Raw genomic sequence first — 15,530 nt, forward strand, 5'->3', positions numbered from 1 at the left:
ATTCTCAGCGGATGTTGTCTAATGCTTAGTCCGTTGCTGTGTGTGTTACATTTTAATGTTGTGTCGTCGTTCTCCTCTAATATTTAATGCGTTTCCCTCAGTTTTAGTTTGTTACCCCGATTTTGTTTTTTGTCCATAGATTTATGAGTTTTGAACAGCGGTATACTACTGTTGCCTTTATTGTGCATGTTGTGACAACCAAAGGAAAAAGGTATCTACTTTTAATGCTTTGTAATTCTATGTTGCGACTTTGTGGTATTTAGCTCATTTCTGGTTCTGTAAAAAAGGAAACCACAATTAATCTAAATGCTGAAGACAAATTCTTGGTAATTTTGTCTGTGGTTGTTAATAAGAAGATGAGTTTATAGTTTGAGGACGTGAGTGACAAAGTCACAATGCTCAGTATTATGAGTTACTATGTTTCCTTTTTCCGTTGTATTTCCTATATTTTTTTTATTGCTATTGTATAACTCTACAAATCTACAAATCTAAAACATTGATTGATTGATTGATGGTTGTGTAACGTCCAGCAGCAAGAAATACATGCATATTCATGACAAAAAAAATCAATCAGCTAATTGAGTTTTGAATTAAATCTCCTCTGTACTATACAGAGAACCAATAAACCCTGCTTTTTCCTATAGACCCAGATTCTATGTTGGATATAAAATTATGTTATGCACTAAGCTCTCAATGTAACTGTCTGCAGGAGGACATACCATCTTACCCAAGTCACATTATTCTGACTACAAACTGCCATGAATTTGCTCTAAAAAAAATCAACTTTGTTCATCTTTTGTTTTGAAAGATTGACTGAATAAAACTGTCTATGGTAATTATTATTATATAACACCTACTTTAATTGGACGGATTAGGTTCATACCAGTTACAATAGTGTTGTCCTTCCGTATTTCTATTTTTCTGGTTACTCCATAACCTATAGATATAATGACAGTTTTGACGGGAAGTAATTTCCACATTATACAATATAATTCATCAATTTAATCAAAATAGGACACTTATTGTTGTTAAGGAAATTTTTATAAAGTACAAAGGTTCATTACATAAGGGAAAAGAGTTTCTAAAGATATACACACATAAATAGCGATGGATTACATGGATAAAGCAATGATTGAGGAGGATCATATTTCCTCTGTGTGGAAAGGGGTAAGTGGCTTTGGGGGGGGGGGGGGGGTGCAAGTATGTAAAGAGGAATAAGGGTTGAGAATGTAAGCATTTGGGTGCTTAAAAAATTTAGTTATAAGAATTGAAATTGTTTAGATTTCTGAGCCAGAAGTGAACTGCAAAAAAAAGCTCATACATGTTTCATTTAGGAGTAAAAACTAAAGCTGTAATAAACAGATTTAATTTGGTTAATTCTTCATGGGGGAACCTTGAAACTTATCAACATTCCTTCATAAGAATTGGGTGCTTAGGAAAATAGGAAACAATAGAATTTTTAAAAAAATTAAATGGTTAAGTTATTGATAATATTCACTTCCCTGTTTAAATCTATTTTCCCTTTGTAATTGGTACATTTAGTAGAATAAGCCCTCAGCTAAAAAATGTCACTATAAATTGTGGCAGCTTTATTTTAATCATATTGTTCTGTCGAGTTTAAAACCATGGTATATGGAGTATATTGGAATTGTGTCTCGCAAACTCAGGTATAGATTTTTATACTTGTATATATATGTCATGTATGTATGTATGCTATTGAGAACAAATAACTAGATATGATTTAAATCAGTTTTGCTGGATAGTTTAAATACAAAAAGTCAGTCTATTGTGTTCATTATTCTTTAAATGGATGTACAATGTTAGTCTGCTTTTCTAAGAATTCTTTGTACAGGAAAGCCACTTGCAATTGTAACATATAAATTGTTCCGCATGTATTGGTCGTTGGCTTTCTGAACTTTTGACCTTGAGCTTTTTTAGATAAAGAACATATTAAAGATACCTCCATGCAGAAAATTTGTTTTTATTTTATTGAGAAGAGAAATTACCTTACAAAGTCCCCTCCCCAGCTTACCCTTTAAACTCCAACCCTTTTTCCAAAAAAAGGCTAACAGCAAATTAAAAAAGATATCAGACAGATGTAATTAATTTAGTGATTTGTAACAATTATTCAGGAATCAGAACATTTATTAATGTAGTATAGGGCCTTAGAGAATGCTTTCAACGTTTCCATTGAAATTGGCCTAAAATTTCAGGTTCATTTGACGAAAGATTTTGGACACTTTTTAAACACTAAAGTGTCTAATTCAGTTGATTAATTAGTTTATGAGAAAGATTTTAACTAATTTACTCATTAAAATCGCTCTGATTCGAGCTTAAATATGAACAATCTATCAAATATGCCAAAAAATGTCACTTTTCAGATGGTTTTTGACAAAAATGAAAGTGGCCGCATTCGTGTTTATCCTTAACCTTATATATGTTATGTATTAACCTTATATATGTTATGTATTATCATCAAATACAAGTTACATTTCAATATATTTTGGGGCCAAAAAGGGGTCTTACTGAACCTACTCCTTTAGTTATATCATCATTTCTATCATATTTTTCAGAGAGTTGTGACAAAAATGCATCTGATTAAAGATGAAACAGGATTAGGGATACATATTGCTGGAGGTAAAGGGTCCAGAAAGGGAGATTTAGGAATATTTGTAGCAGAAGTTACAACAGGAGGAGCAGCTGATAGGTAATGATCAGAATAATTTTTATGTAATATTGCAGTAGAGAAAAAGAAACTGATATACTGTCATAACATTTGGATAGATATACAAGAAGATGTGGTTTGAGTGCCAATGAGACAACTCTCCATCCAAGTCACAATTTGTAAAAGAAAAACTATTTGCCAAATTGGATTTAGATGAAAGCTTTTTTCATTGTAATGCTAGGTTCTTAAAACTTTTATGATGCCACTCAGATATAGGTTGGCATTGCACTGTTTTGCCATCAAGCTATGTTATAAGGGGAAGGACAAGAGGAGTTAATAGTCTTTTCTCTGACAGCAACAAATTCTGGACTAATTTTGTACTCTGGAAAATTAATACAAATGTATGATGAAAAGAACTGTGGATTCATTAAGTGGATTCATTAATATTCGTTGGATACCAAGTTTCGTGGGTACAGGGGAACCAAGAATTTAAATGTTCATCGAAATACAAAATTTCAACAGGAATGTATACAGACTTTGCTAAAACCATGAATTTAAATATCCAGGAATATGCAAGTTTTCCTAAATCCATGAAAATTTATACCCACGAAAATAAATGAATCCACAGTAACCAAACTAAAGAGCATGCCTGGCTAAGGTTTATTTTATTTTCACTAAATATTTTGGTATGAACTAACTAACCACCAACCACTAGCCATGCATGCATGTTAAAATTTTGGGCCAATAGTGGACCATAATCGATACCTATTGGGATTTGTCTGGATTACAGAAACAACAAAAAAGACTAATACATTTAGCATTGTGGGAAAATGAACATTAAATACTAGTGCAGACCAAAACATTTTAGCCTTTGGGTAGATATTTGTGAAATACACTTCCTGATTTGTAAATATTATATATTATTTTATTTATTGAGTAAAGTACATATAAGTTTATTTCACTAAGAAATCAAGGTTTTTAACCAGTTCTCAACAAAACAAAGACTCATATTCGTACAAAAATATTTAGTAAATCACTTACTAGTTAAATTGTTTTCTAACACAAAATTAAGTATTTATAAAAATGTCTGAATGTCAAATATACAAGGTCATATCACTGATACTTATAGGTCAAGTACTTTATCATATAAATAGAAAGATCTTGTGTCAGTTAAACGGAAACCCAAAGACCAAAAGCAGCTAAAGGTCAGCATAGGGGATCTAGAATTTTTTTAGAGGGTGTCATCAAAACAAAACCCAAAGACCCGAAGACATATTTAGGTCAGCATAAAGGGGATCCAGAAATTTTTCAGAGGGTGTCATTGATATAAAATTTTAAAACAAAAGTTTAATTTAATTTAAAGTCATGCAGGAAGTTGCTATGCAAATTGTTCCACATGATCCAATTAAATCTTTCTTGGATGTCTTGGAGCGAAAGTGTCAACCATCACATCACTATTTAATTTTGAATTACAATGCACCTGCATCAGTGATATTATACAATACATTGAGTCGATCCTGGCACAGTTCAACCTAAAAATGTTTTCAATAAGCCTAGCTCAAAATTTTTATCACTCATATTCCAAACCTAACCATTTACGCTGAAATGGCAAACAATTTTTAGAATGTCAAAGATTTAAATTCACTTGAATAGTAAACCTTGTCGCATTTCTTTAATGCTTTCATCTCAAAGTATTTTAGACTTTGTCAGAAATGCAACCACCTAACTTCTTTTAATCAAATTTAAATTATAATCAACATGAGGTACCACTTGTGTCAATCACAAAAAAAAAGGGGGGGGGGTATGAGCACACAGTTACACTGCTCCGTCAGCCATTTGTTTTCAAGTATATAACTTTTATAGGTCTATAAAAATGCACAGTTTATTATTATTAAATTATTTATGGTTTTATTTATTTGGTATCATGAGAAGGATGCATTGACTGGCTGATGTGCTACAATTATTACTTTCAAGTCACCCTTACAATATCTTACATACACAATAAAGCACAATAGTGTATGTTTTATGATATGTATAAAAATATAGTTATATCTGAATCTTTATGTCTAGATTTAATCTTAACCTTTATATATGATGTACACTATTACAACTTATCCTTAGGTACATACATTCATAAAGTAAACTAAAGTATTCAGTGTTCTAATAAAATAAAGAGAAGAGCTATTCTAATTGATGATCTTCATCAGTAAGAAGTCAAATGTATGTTTTATATTCTATTTTCCAGAGATGGAAGACTTAAACGTGGAGATGAATTGTTGATGATAAATGGGAAAAGTTTGATAGGTTTAACACATCAGGAAGCTGTGGAAGTCATGAGACAAGCACCAAAACTAGTGCAGATTGTTGTAGCTTCTAAAGTATGTACCACACTCCCCTCCCCCTAAACTAGTACAGATTGTTGTAGCTTCTAAAGTATGTACCACACTCCCCTCCCCCTAAACTAGTACAGATTGTTGTAGCTTCTAAAGTATGTACCACACTCCCCTCCCCCTAAACTAGTACAGATTGTTGTAGCTTCTAAAGTATTTACCACACTCCCCTCCCCCTAAACTAGTACAGATTGTTGTAGCTTCTAAAGTATGTACCACACTCCCCTCCCCCTAAACTAGTACAGATTGTTGTAGCTTCTAAAGTATGTACTGCACTCCCTGCCTCCTAAACTAGTGCAGATTGTTGTAGCTTCTAAAGTATGTACCACACTCCCCTCCCCCTAAACTAGTGCAGATTATTGTAGTTTCTAAAGTATGTACCACACTCCCCTCCCCCTAAACTAGTGCAGATTGTTGTAGCTTCTAAAGTATGTACCACACTCCCCTCCCCCTAAACTAGTCCAGATTGTTGTAGCTTCAAAAGTATGTACCACACTCCCCTCCCCCTAAACTAGTGCAGATTATTGTAGTTTCTAAAGTATGTACCACACTCCCCTCCCCCTAAACTAGTGCAGTTTGTTGTAGCTTCTAAAGTATGTACCACACTCCCCTCCCCCTAAACTAGTGCAGATTATTGTAGTTTCTAAAGTATGTACCACACTCCCCTCCCCCTAAACTAGTGCAGATTGTTGTAACTTCTAAAGTATGTACCACACTCCCCTCCCCCTAAACTAGTCCAGATTGTTGTAGCTTCAAAAGTATGTACCACACTCCCCTCCCCCTAAAATAGTGCAGATTGTTGTAGTTTCTAAAGTATGTACATCCCTCCCCTCCCCTTCCCTCCCCTAAACCAGTACAGATAGTTGTAGCTTCTAAAATATGTACCACACTCCCCTCCCCCTAAACTAGTCCAGATCGTTGTAGCTTCTAAAGTATGTACCACACTCCCCTCCCCCTAAACCAGTGCAGATTGTTGTAGCTTCTAAAGTATGTACCACACTCCCCTCCCCCTAAACTAGTCCAGATTGTTGTAGCTTCTAAAGTATGTACACCCCTGCCCCTAAACTAGTCCAGATCGTTGTAACTTCTAAAGTATGTACACCCCTCCTCTCCTAAACTGGTGCAGATTGTTGTAGCTTCTAAAGTATGTACCACACTTCTCTCCCCCTAAACTAGTCCAGATTATTGTAGCTTCTAAAGTATGTACCACACTCCCCTCCCCCTAAACTAGTTCAGATTGTTGTAGTTTCTAAAGTATGTACACCCCTGCCCCTAAACTAGTCAAGATCGTTGTAACTTCTAAAGTATGTACACCCCTCCCCTCCCCCTTAACTAGTAGATTGTTGTAGCTTCTAAAGTATGTTCACCCCTTTTCTCCTCCTAAACTAGTGCAGATTGTTGTAGCTTCTAAAGTATGTACCACACTCCCCTCCCCCTAAACTAGTCCAGATCGTTGTAGCTTCTAAAGCATGTACCACACTCCCCTCCCCCTAAACCAGTGCAGATTGTTGTAGCTTCTAACGTATGTACCACACTTCCCTCCTCCTAAACTAGTCCAGATTATTGTAGTTTCTAAAGTATGTACGTCCTCCCTCTAAACTAGTCCAGATCGTTGTAACTTCTAAAGTATGTACCACACTCCCCTCCCCCTAAACTAGTACAGATTGTTGTAGTTTCTAAAGTATGTACCACACTCCCCTCCCCCTAAACTAGTACAGATTGTTGTAGCTTCTAAAATATGTACCACACTCCCCTCCCCCTAAACTAGTACAGATTTTTGTAGCTTCTAAAGTATGTACCACACTTCTCTCCCCCTAAACTAGTGCAGATTATTGCAGTTTCTAAAGTATGTACCACACTCCCCTCCCCCTAAACTAGTACAGATTGTTGTAGCTTCTAAAGTATGTACCACACTCCCCTCCCCCTAAACTAGTACAGATTGTTGTAGCTTCTAAAGTATGTACCACACTCCCCGCCTCCTAAACTAGTCCAGATTGTTGTAGCTTCTAAAGTATGTACCACACTCCCCTCCCCCTAAACTAGTACAGATTGTTGTAGCTTCTAAAGTATGTACCACACTCCCCTCCCCCTAAACTAGTCCAGATTATTGTAGTTTCTAAAGTATGTACCACACTCCCCTCCCCCTAAACTAGTCCAGATCGTTGTAACTTCTAAAGTATGTACATCTCTCCCTCTAAACTAGTCCAGATAGTTTTAGCTTCTAAAGTAGGTACATACCCTCCCCCTAAACTGGTCCAGATCGTTGTAACTTTAAAAGTATGTATACCCATTCCTCTCCCCTCCCTTTCCCTAAACTAGTCCAGATCGTTCTAGCTTCTAAAGTATGTACATACCCTCCCCCTTAACTGGTCCAGATTGTTGTAGCTTCAAAAGTATATACATACCCTCCCCCTAAACTGGTATGCTCCTTTACAAATGGAAAAATTACTGATTTTTATGCCCCACCTACGATAGTAGAGGGGCATTATGTTTTCTGGTCTGTGCCTCCGTTCGTCCGTCCGTCCGTCCATCCGTCCGTCTGTGCCTCCGTTCGTCCGTCCGTCCGTCCATCCGTCCGTCTGTGCCTCCGTTCGTCCGTCCGCTTCAGGTTAAAGTTTTTGGTCAAGGTAGTTTTTGAAGAAGTTGAAGTCCAATCAACTTGAAACTTAGTACACTTGTTCCCCATGATATGATCTTTCTAATTTTAATGCCAAATTATAGTTTTGACCCCAATTTCATGGTCTACTGAACATAGAAAATGATAGTGCGAAGTTCAGGTTAAAGTTTTTGGTCAAGGTAGTTTTTGATGAAGTTAAAGTTACATCAACTTGAAACTTAGTACACATGTTCCCTATGATATGATCTTTCTAATTTTAATTCCAAATTAAAGTTTTGACCCCAATTTCACGGTCCACTGAATATAGAAAATGATAGTGCGAGTGGGGCATTCGTGTACTATGGACACATTCTTGTTTTTGTTTCTATTCTCTTACTTAAATTTGCCTCAACCAAATGTTATGAAACTTATACACAACTGTTATTACCACAAAACTGAGATCAAGTACAAATTTGCGTAGCATCACTTTTAACGTTCTTCAGTTATGACCCTTTATAACTTTATATGATAGAAAAGCGGGGGCATCATCTGTTTTCCATGGACACATTTTCATCATTTTATTTTTATCATTTGCAATATCTTTATTTCACTTTGCTGTTGTTTGACTGCACTGCTAACCAAGTATCCCTGTGTCTAGTCACTGGATAACCAGGGAAATTAACCCTAGAATTTATAGTTATATGTAGTTAGTTTACAATATCATTATTTAATATAAAAGATTTTTTGAATACATATAAAGTAAAATGGTCACAGAAATTGTTTTGTCTGACTTTGTTTCATAGAACTAGTTCTGATCATTGACCTTAACCTTCAAAGAACTTTATCATTTATCCTGTAGATTGTGTCTTACAGACTTTTCTTACAGACAACATAAATTTCAATTACAATCTTTAAAAATAAAATTGTTTTTTTTTCTATAGATTAAAAGAAGTGGTACCTTACCGTCCATGTCCAGTGGCTCTCAAAGTATAGAAGATTGCAAACCTGCCACCAGAAGTGCCGATATGACTCAACGAATCCCAGATCTGACAGCAGAAACTCCACATGGTACAGTCATGAAGTGGGAAGAATTATTTGAGGTAACTTTATTTATCCTGTTAAGTATGGTTCAAAATTGAAGTACAGCAATAATAGTTAATTGTTACAGAATCTTATGAACAATGTAATTTGTATAAAAAGCTGATGGATTCAGTTTATCTATGTAGATGGAAACCAAATTTGTGTGTTGTTTCAATGCAATGACTAAAGTCATATTATTTTATAATTTTATACACAAGCATTAAAGATTTTTCATACAAATAGTTTACCATACATATAATGGAGAAATAAGTACTTGTAGAAAAGAGAATGAAAATATATAGTTTGTCAAAAGAGACACCAACCTGACCAAAGAGCTGAAAAAACCCAAAGCCACCAATGGAGCTTTAACACAACTAGAAAATCCTGAACCTGTAGGCAGGCTTCACATTCTAAACAATGATATATACTAGTTCAACCTGACCAAAGAGCAGAAAAAACCCAAAGCCACCAATGGAGCTTTAACACAACTAGAAAATCCTGAACCTGTAGGCAGGCTTCACATTCTAAACAATGATATATACTAGTTCAACCTGACCAAAGAGCAGAAAAAACCCAAAGCCACCAATGGAGCTTTAACACAACTAGAAAATCCTGAACCTGTAGGCAGGCTTCAGATCATAAACAATAATATATACTAGTTCAGGGAAATGGACTTAATTCTGAACATACAATTGATAAAAAAAAGCCCCAAAACAATCAAGACTTAGACCCCGTTTACACTAGGACATTTTTATCGACTTAAACTAGACCGGTTCACTTTAGATCGGTTTAAGGGCTAATGTGAACGCTTTGAATCGATCTTCAATCGGTCTAAACTAAAACACCAAAAGAGGTAGTTTAGTTTGAATCAATCTAAAGTAAACCAATCTTACTTTAAATGTGAACGCAGAGATCGGTTTAAACTAGTATGATTAAATCGAAAATAACGTATGCGCATGTATAGTGGCAAAACTATCTCATAGGTTCGTTGTTTAATCCATATTTCTCTGTTAAAAGACCTTTAAAACAAACTGAAAATGTGTGGTCTTCGCCATAGCATAGATTTGCGAAATCTGTGTCTTCTTTTCTTATGTTGGTTTATTTTCTTTGCTTGAACAGCAGTATTTCCGGCGTTGTTTTGTAACTTCGTTGCTCCAGTTATTTTTTTCAAAATTAAACAAAACTGCAATAAAACCAGTATTAAAATTTTAACTTGTAATTCAAGAGAAACACTAACTTTATCCAATTTTGTGTGTGTGTATCAACACATGAACTTGATAATTCAGTTCTATTTATACACAATGTTTACAGTTTTACGGGAAAAAGGTTAAATCAATTGCGCTTTTAATTGTAGTATGAACGCCGTGATTCAGATTGGACTATGATTAAAGATAATGTGAACGCTAACTGGTTTTATTTAGATTGATTCAAATTAGATCGATAAAAAAAAATGCTAGTGTGAACGGGGTCTTACAAAGGCTAGAGGTTCTTGATTTGGGACAGGCACAAAAATGTGACAGAGTTAAACTTGGTATGTTAGATTTCAACTCTCCGGATATACCTCTAGCTATTATGTTGAATAAAGAAACACACAGACATATGCACAGTAAAAAGTCAGTTTAAAAGAAGTCAGAATCGCATGTTATAATACTAACAGAAGAAACTATCTTGTAAACAACAGAGGCGGATTTAGGGGGGGGGGGCAGGGGGCCCGGGCCCCCCCTTTTTGGGAAAAAATTTGGTTGCTTATATAGGGAATCATTGAAGCGTGACTGGAGCGGGCCCCTCTTAGGTCAGTCAGTGGGCCCCCACTTATGAAAATTTCTGGATCCGCCACTGAACAAAATGACAAAAATCATACGTAATAGTCTGCTACCTAAATCATATTACCTCTTATCCTGTAAAATAAAAATATGTCTTTAAATTCTGTACCAATTACTTTTACTTTGATTCTAATTATTCAACACCTTTAGGAAATCTTCGCAGACAAAAGTCTAGTAGACAGTGTTGTTAATAAGATAGAGGATTTTGTGAGTTACATTTGTATAGATGGATTTAATCAATTCTTTATTCAACAATATATTTCTTCTTATGCTACTAACAATCTCAGACTATTTTCCAAAGGAAGATTTTTCTTCTGACTAATTTACTTGGTGTATTTGTATATAAAATTAAAAAAAGTATCATATTTTCTTTTTAATCAATATTGTCAATTCTACTAACACTTAAAATATTTTTAGGTATTAAAGAATTTTTTTTCCAAAAAAACGGTTTATTTGTGTATAGAATATAAAAAAAATTCTCATTTTCTTTGTAATCAATATTTTCAATTCTACTAACACTTTAATTCTTTTTCGGTATAAAGCGTTTTTTTTTCCAGAAAACTTTTAAGAACTGCATTTTCTGTCATTTTAATGCGTCTTAAATTCTTTTCTTCTTACAATCGTCAGAGATCAATAGACCATTGTAACTTAAATCTATTTGTTCAAAATGTTTAAGGCTTTTATTGAGTCTGAGTCTCTATATAACAATGTAAGATGCCATCAATTGCTTGCTTGATTTCTAAAGCTTGTCAGTGATCTATCAAACTATGTCTAACAGCTGAATACGATTTAATACAAAGAACAGCTAAACATGTAAAGGAATGAACAATTTGTATGATTAAGTTTTTCGGTAAAAATTTATGAATAATAGAAGTTTTTCGCTAAAATCTTTCTATAAGATTCAACTGTCTAACACAAATTAAAGCAAAGCATTCTTATTATTATGATATTGAAATTTGATCAAAACCAGACTGTTCTAATTAAATTTTATCTTGATGTGAATATAGAGACTATAAGAAATGCTGAAGATTTGTTATTTTGATAAAAGTTCTGTAAAATGAAGACAGCAATGAAAACATGAATGTAAACAAAAAATACTGAGAGTATAAACAAATGCAAATTTTATTAAATTGGAAGTAGAAATGTTTTTAGCAAGTTGCTGGCACACTTAAAGCAATAGTAGCTACAATTTTGATATACATTTTAAGAATGCTTGAAAGCTATCAAGATAAAACATCAAATTTATATACTAATATTTAACATAGAAAAGCTGAAATATTGATATAAATCATTTGATTCAATAATTCTTATTTAATAGCATTTTGCCTGGTCATCTAATTATAATTGTTTTCTGAACTGAAAAATCACAGTTACTATTTTTCTTTTTTTTTTTCATTTCAAACATTTTTTCTTTGTTTTCAATCATCTTGAAACGATTGACATTGATACATTTTTTAGGGCATCTGTTAAAATTAGATATCAATGATGAATTGTAAAAGAAATAACCAATTTCAATGATTTTTAGAAATTCTCTAGACCATCTGACCAATCGGAGGACAAACTAACAGAGAGTGCCATTAGAGAGGAGACGTTAAAGGCAAAAACTTATCACTACGACCCACCACAGTCTATCACGATTAATAAAGGGGCCAGAGGAAAGGGTCTGGGCTTTACTATTGTTGGCGGCAGTGACTCGGAGAAAGGAAATCTAGGGATCTTTGTCAGGAGAATATTACCCAGAGGACTTATAGCAGAAGATGGCAATATGAAAGAGGGTAAAATGTCAAACATTTCTGAGGATTTAATTGTAATTTTATGAATTTTTGAATCTTCATTATCATATGAGGGCGATAAAAAATTGACTTTAGAGTTTTTGAGATCAGTGGGAAGGATTTTCTAGCTTTAAATAATGTATTTATGCATTAGATGTTCTTATACTTTAGATTGCTTTTTATTTTTTCAGGTGATGAAATTTTAGAAGTAAATGGTTTTACAGTAACAGGTTTAACACACAAAGAAGCACTTGCTAAGTTCAGAAGGTTACAGCGGGGTCCTGTGACCTTCACATTCCGAAGACGAGTCAGGTCAAGGTCAAACAGGTAACTAATTACCTTGAAGAGGATGGTGTTCATTATAATAATATATTCAAGATGTCATGAAGAAGAAGTTTCTTCATGATATAAATTCAAAGTGGAGGAAATATTCTGTAATATTATTATTTGAATAAGTTCCATACAGAATAAGCATATACAATTTGTGTTCCAACAGGAATTAATGGTATGGTATTGTTTATAACAAAAGTTTCCAGGAAAACTTCTGTTAGGGGAAAATATATGTTGAGGCTTGACAAAGAGGTATTTTTATGCATTTACGTAATTCATTTAAATAAACACAAAGGCTATAATACCATAATACATGTACTTGTATTAATTTGCATATAATCACTTATTGAGTTAAAGGTCATGCTTATATAAAGTCGTAATTATAGTTTATAAATCTTATCACAAGAGTCTGATCGTGATGTTGGGTCATGTCTACTGGAATGAGATATTTCTTTTATTAAGTTTCTTTCCAACAAAACGCAAATCAAATAAATAAGCAGATTAAACTTCAAACTGTTGCATAAAAAAAAATGATAAAGTGACTGTTTTTTAATCTAAACAGAAATGTACATAATAAAATTCATACAAAATTGTTATGACTGGATTAAATGAGAAGTATTGTATGAATCATAACAGCAACAGATGTTCCTGATCTATATACAATCAATATATAAATACTGTATCATATCTATATACATTATACTACAAGTATTGTTAGCTAAAAGTCAAATCCTCTAATCAACAAAAGAAAATGACATTGTGTTATTATGATATTGATGATGGAATATATGTTATGATTAATAAAGTATAAGTTTATTGCCATTACTTGATCCAAGGTCAAGGCCATTTGTTGCTGAGGAATTTTTACATTGCCAATGTTTAAAACAGATCAAATTAAATGTCTAAACTTAGCAAAAGCCCCACTTATGACAGTGAAGGGGTAGGGGGTATTTTATAGCCGAACTTATGACAGTGAAGGGGTAGGGGGTATTTTATAGCCCCACTTATGACAGTGGAGGGGTAGGGGTATTTTATAGTTATTGTCTGTTCATTAATCCATCCATACGTCCATTTGTCCGTCATCAGATTGAAGTTTTGGTTTAACATTGTAAGTTTGAACTCTCAGTTAGAACTGAACATGGTAATGTGATAATACCAGTAGTGCTTGGTGTATATACCCTTTACTATGAAAAAGAGGGGCTATATAGTTTTTAACTCGTTCATCTGCCTGTCTGTGTATTTGTCATAAAAATTTGTTATCAGAATGAAGCTAAATATATTTCTATTATAAATGGAGATGTTTTGTTTGTCATTAATGAAACAACAACCACACAAAAAGACTTCTACAGGTCAAGGACAGTTTAAATCTAGATACATATAACACTTGAATAGTTTAAATATTAGTGTCTTTATACTGTGGAGTCATTATTATACATTGGATATCAATTTTCGTGGATTTCCTGGGTACAGGTGAACCACAAAGTTAAATGTTCAACAAATTATAAACTTTCCATAGACTTGTATGCAGACTTTGGCAGAACCAGGAAATTAAATGTCCAGGATAGTGCAAGTTTTGTTCAATCCATTGATTGGTACCCACGAAAATAAATGAATCGACAGTATGCTAAATATTAATTGAAAGGTATACTGAAAATGTTTCTCTTATGATCATGTCTTAACCAAGGATACATGTAGCAGTAAAATTGTCAAAACTAAAATTAAAAAATGAATTTTGCTTACAAATATAGCATAAATACTGGTTATAAAGTTATTATTTTTTTTGCTGATAAACTTCACAGTTATGTTAGTTACAAGTGAAAATGACCTTTTACTAAAATAGATACATGTATTTATATATAATAAAACATGTTATTGATGGAAAGAGACAGAAATTAGGTCAATAACATATACATGTTTTTGTGGTGAGGTGTCAGAGGACATGGTATTTTTGCTTTTCTCAGTAATATACATCCCTCATAATGTTAAAATGAGGAAGCTGTTTTTTCACTTCATCATATTGTGCAGGGTTTTTGTGGTTAGACTAAAGGGGAAATTTGAAAAAATAATAAAACATATAAATGATACAAAACAATAGATGACTTCAGTTAACAGTAGATGACCTCTTTATTTATCACTTTTATTATCCTATTGACATTTCAATATTTTTATATCAACGAGTTATGTCCAGTTGTAACCTGAATTATCATGATAAATTATTGTTCACCTGCAAAATTCAACTAATAAAAATTAACGATTGTTATACTATCAGATGTGATCAAGAAACTATTTAAAAAGAAATCAAAACTGTCTTTCAGTAAAATGGTTTAAAATCATGAATTATTAATAACAAAAGCATCTTGTGTTTCTTGTGTTCTAGCTTGAAGTAATAGACCATTTTCATATTACCGACTTATGATTACTCCAGGTTCTACAATTATTCAACAGGTTACCTACTCTGTGGTAGGACATCCTGATACTCAGTCAATTACAAGCAGCCAAAAAAAGTAAAATCAAATATATGATCGGTGCAATTTGGGGGAAAAGTTACTACTTTCCGATGATTTAGTCGTGTAAAGAAAGAAATTGAACAGTTAACTTTCCCTTAAAATTGTACCTCTTGAATTTACATATCTATGTTCCTCTTGCTCGACCGAGTAACAGTCTGTCCGTCCTTACACAGAGAAGGTAACCTGTCTAAAAAAATATTACTGCCGAAGTCAAAAGTGGGTAATATGAAAATGGACTATTGTGTTTATGGTTTTGAGGTATTTTATACTTGAATTCAGATTAAGTTCAGTTTTGGAAAAAAAAAACATTTCTAGTCCACAGTAAAAAAATATGCTCAGGTTGTGTTGTAACAACACTTAAATGGTT

The 15,530-nt window shown here is 33.4% G+C and overlaps 1 protein-coding gene and 1 long non-coding RNA gene across 10 annotated transcripts in view; one reads left to right on the forward strand and one right to left on the reverse strand.

Moving 5' to 3' along the window:
* Positions 1-3,765, reverse strand: part of LOC143073683 (uncharacterized) — a 53,764-nt gene extending 49,999 nt beyond the window's left edge. Inside the window, exons 1-2 of the long non-coding RNA XR_012977568.1 lie at positions 3,707-3,765; positions 858-937 (exon numbers count right to left, since the gene is read on the reverse strand). This is a non-coding gene — a long non-coding RNA (uncharacterized LOC143073683). The remainder of the gene's footprint in view (positions 1-857; positions 938-3,706) is intronic.
* Positions 1-15,530, forward strand: part of LOC143073682 (PDZ domain-containing protein 2-like) — a 48,834-nt gene that overhangs the window by 23,795 nt on the left and 9,509 nt on the right. For 6 of the 9 annotated variants that reach the window (XM_076249418.1, XM_076249420.1, XM_076249417.1 and 3 more), the window contains 6 exons: positions 2,574-2,707; positions 4,911-5,043; positions 8,593-8,751; positions 10,705-10,761; positions 12,080-12,329; positions 12,518-12,653. In XM_076249418.1, coding sequence (XP_076105533.1) covers positions 2,574-2,707; positions 4,911-5,043; positions 8,593-8,751; positions 10,705-10,761; positions 12,080-12,329; positions 12,518-12,653 — 869 coding nt within the window. Of the gene's footprint in view, positions 1-988; positions 1,168-1,536; positions 1,668-2,573; positions 2,708-4,910; positions 5,044-8,592; positions 8,752-10,704; positions 10,762-12,079; positions 12,330-12,517; positions 12,654-15,530 lie in introns of those variants that run through there. The other 3 variants (XM_076249423.1, XM_076249424.1, XM_076249419.1) reach the window with 3 other exon arrangements.

The sequence above is a fragment of the Mytilus galloprovincialis genome, chromosome 4 (genome assembly GCF_965363235.1).
Source record: "Mytilus galloprovincialis chromosome 4, xbMytGall1.hap1.1, whole genome shotgun sequence".
In the NCBI taxonomy this organism is placed as follows: Eukaryota; Metazoa; Mollusca; class Bivalvia; order Mytilida; family Mytilidae; genus Mytilus; species Mytilus galloprovincialis.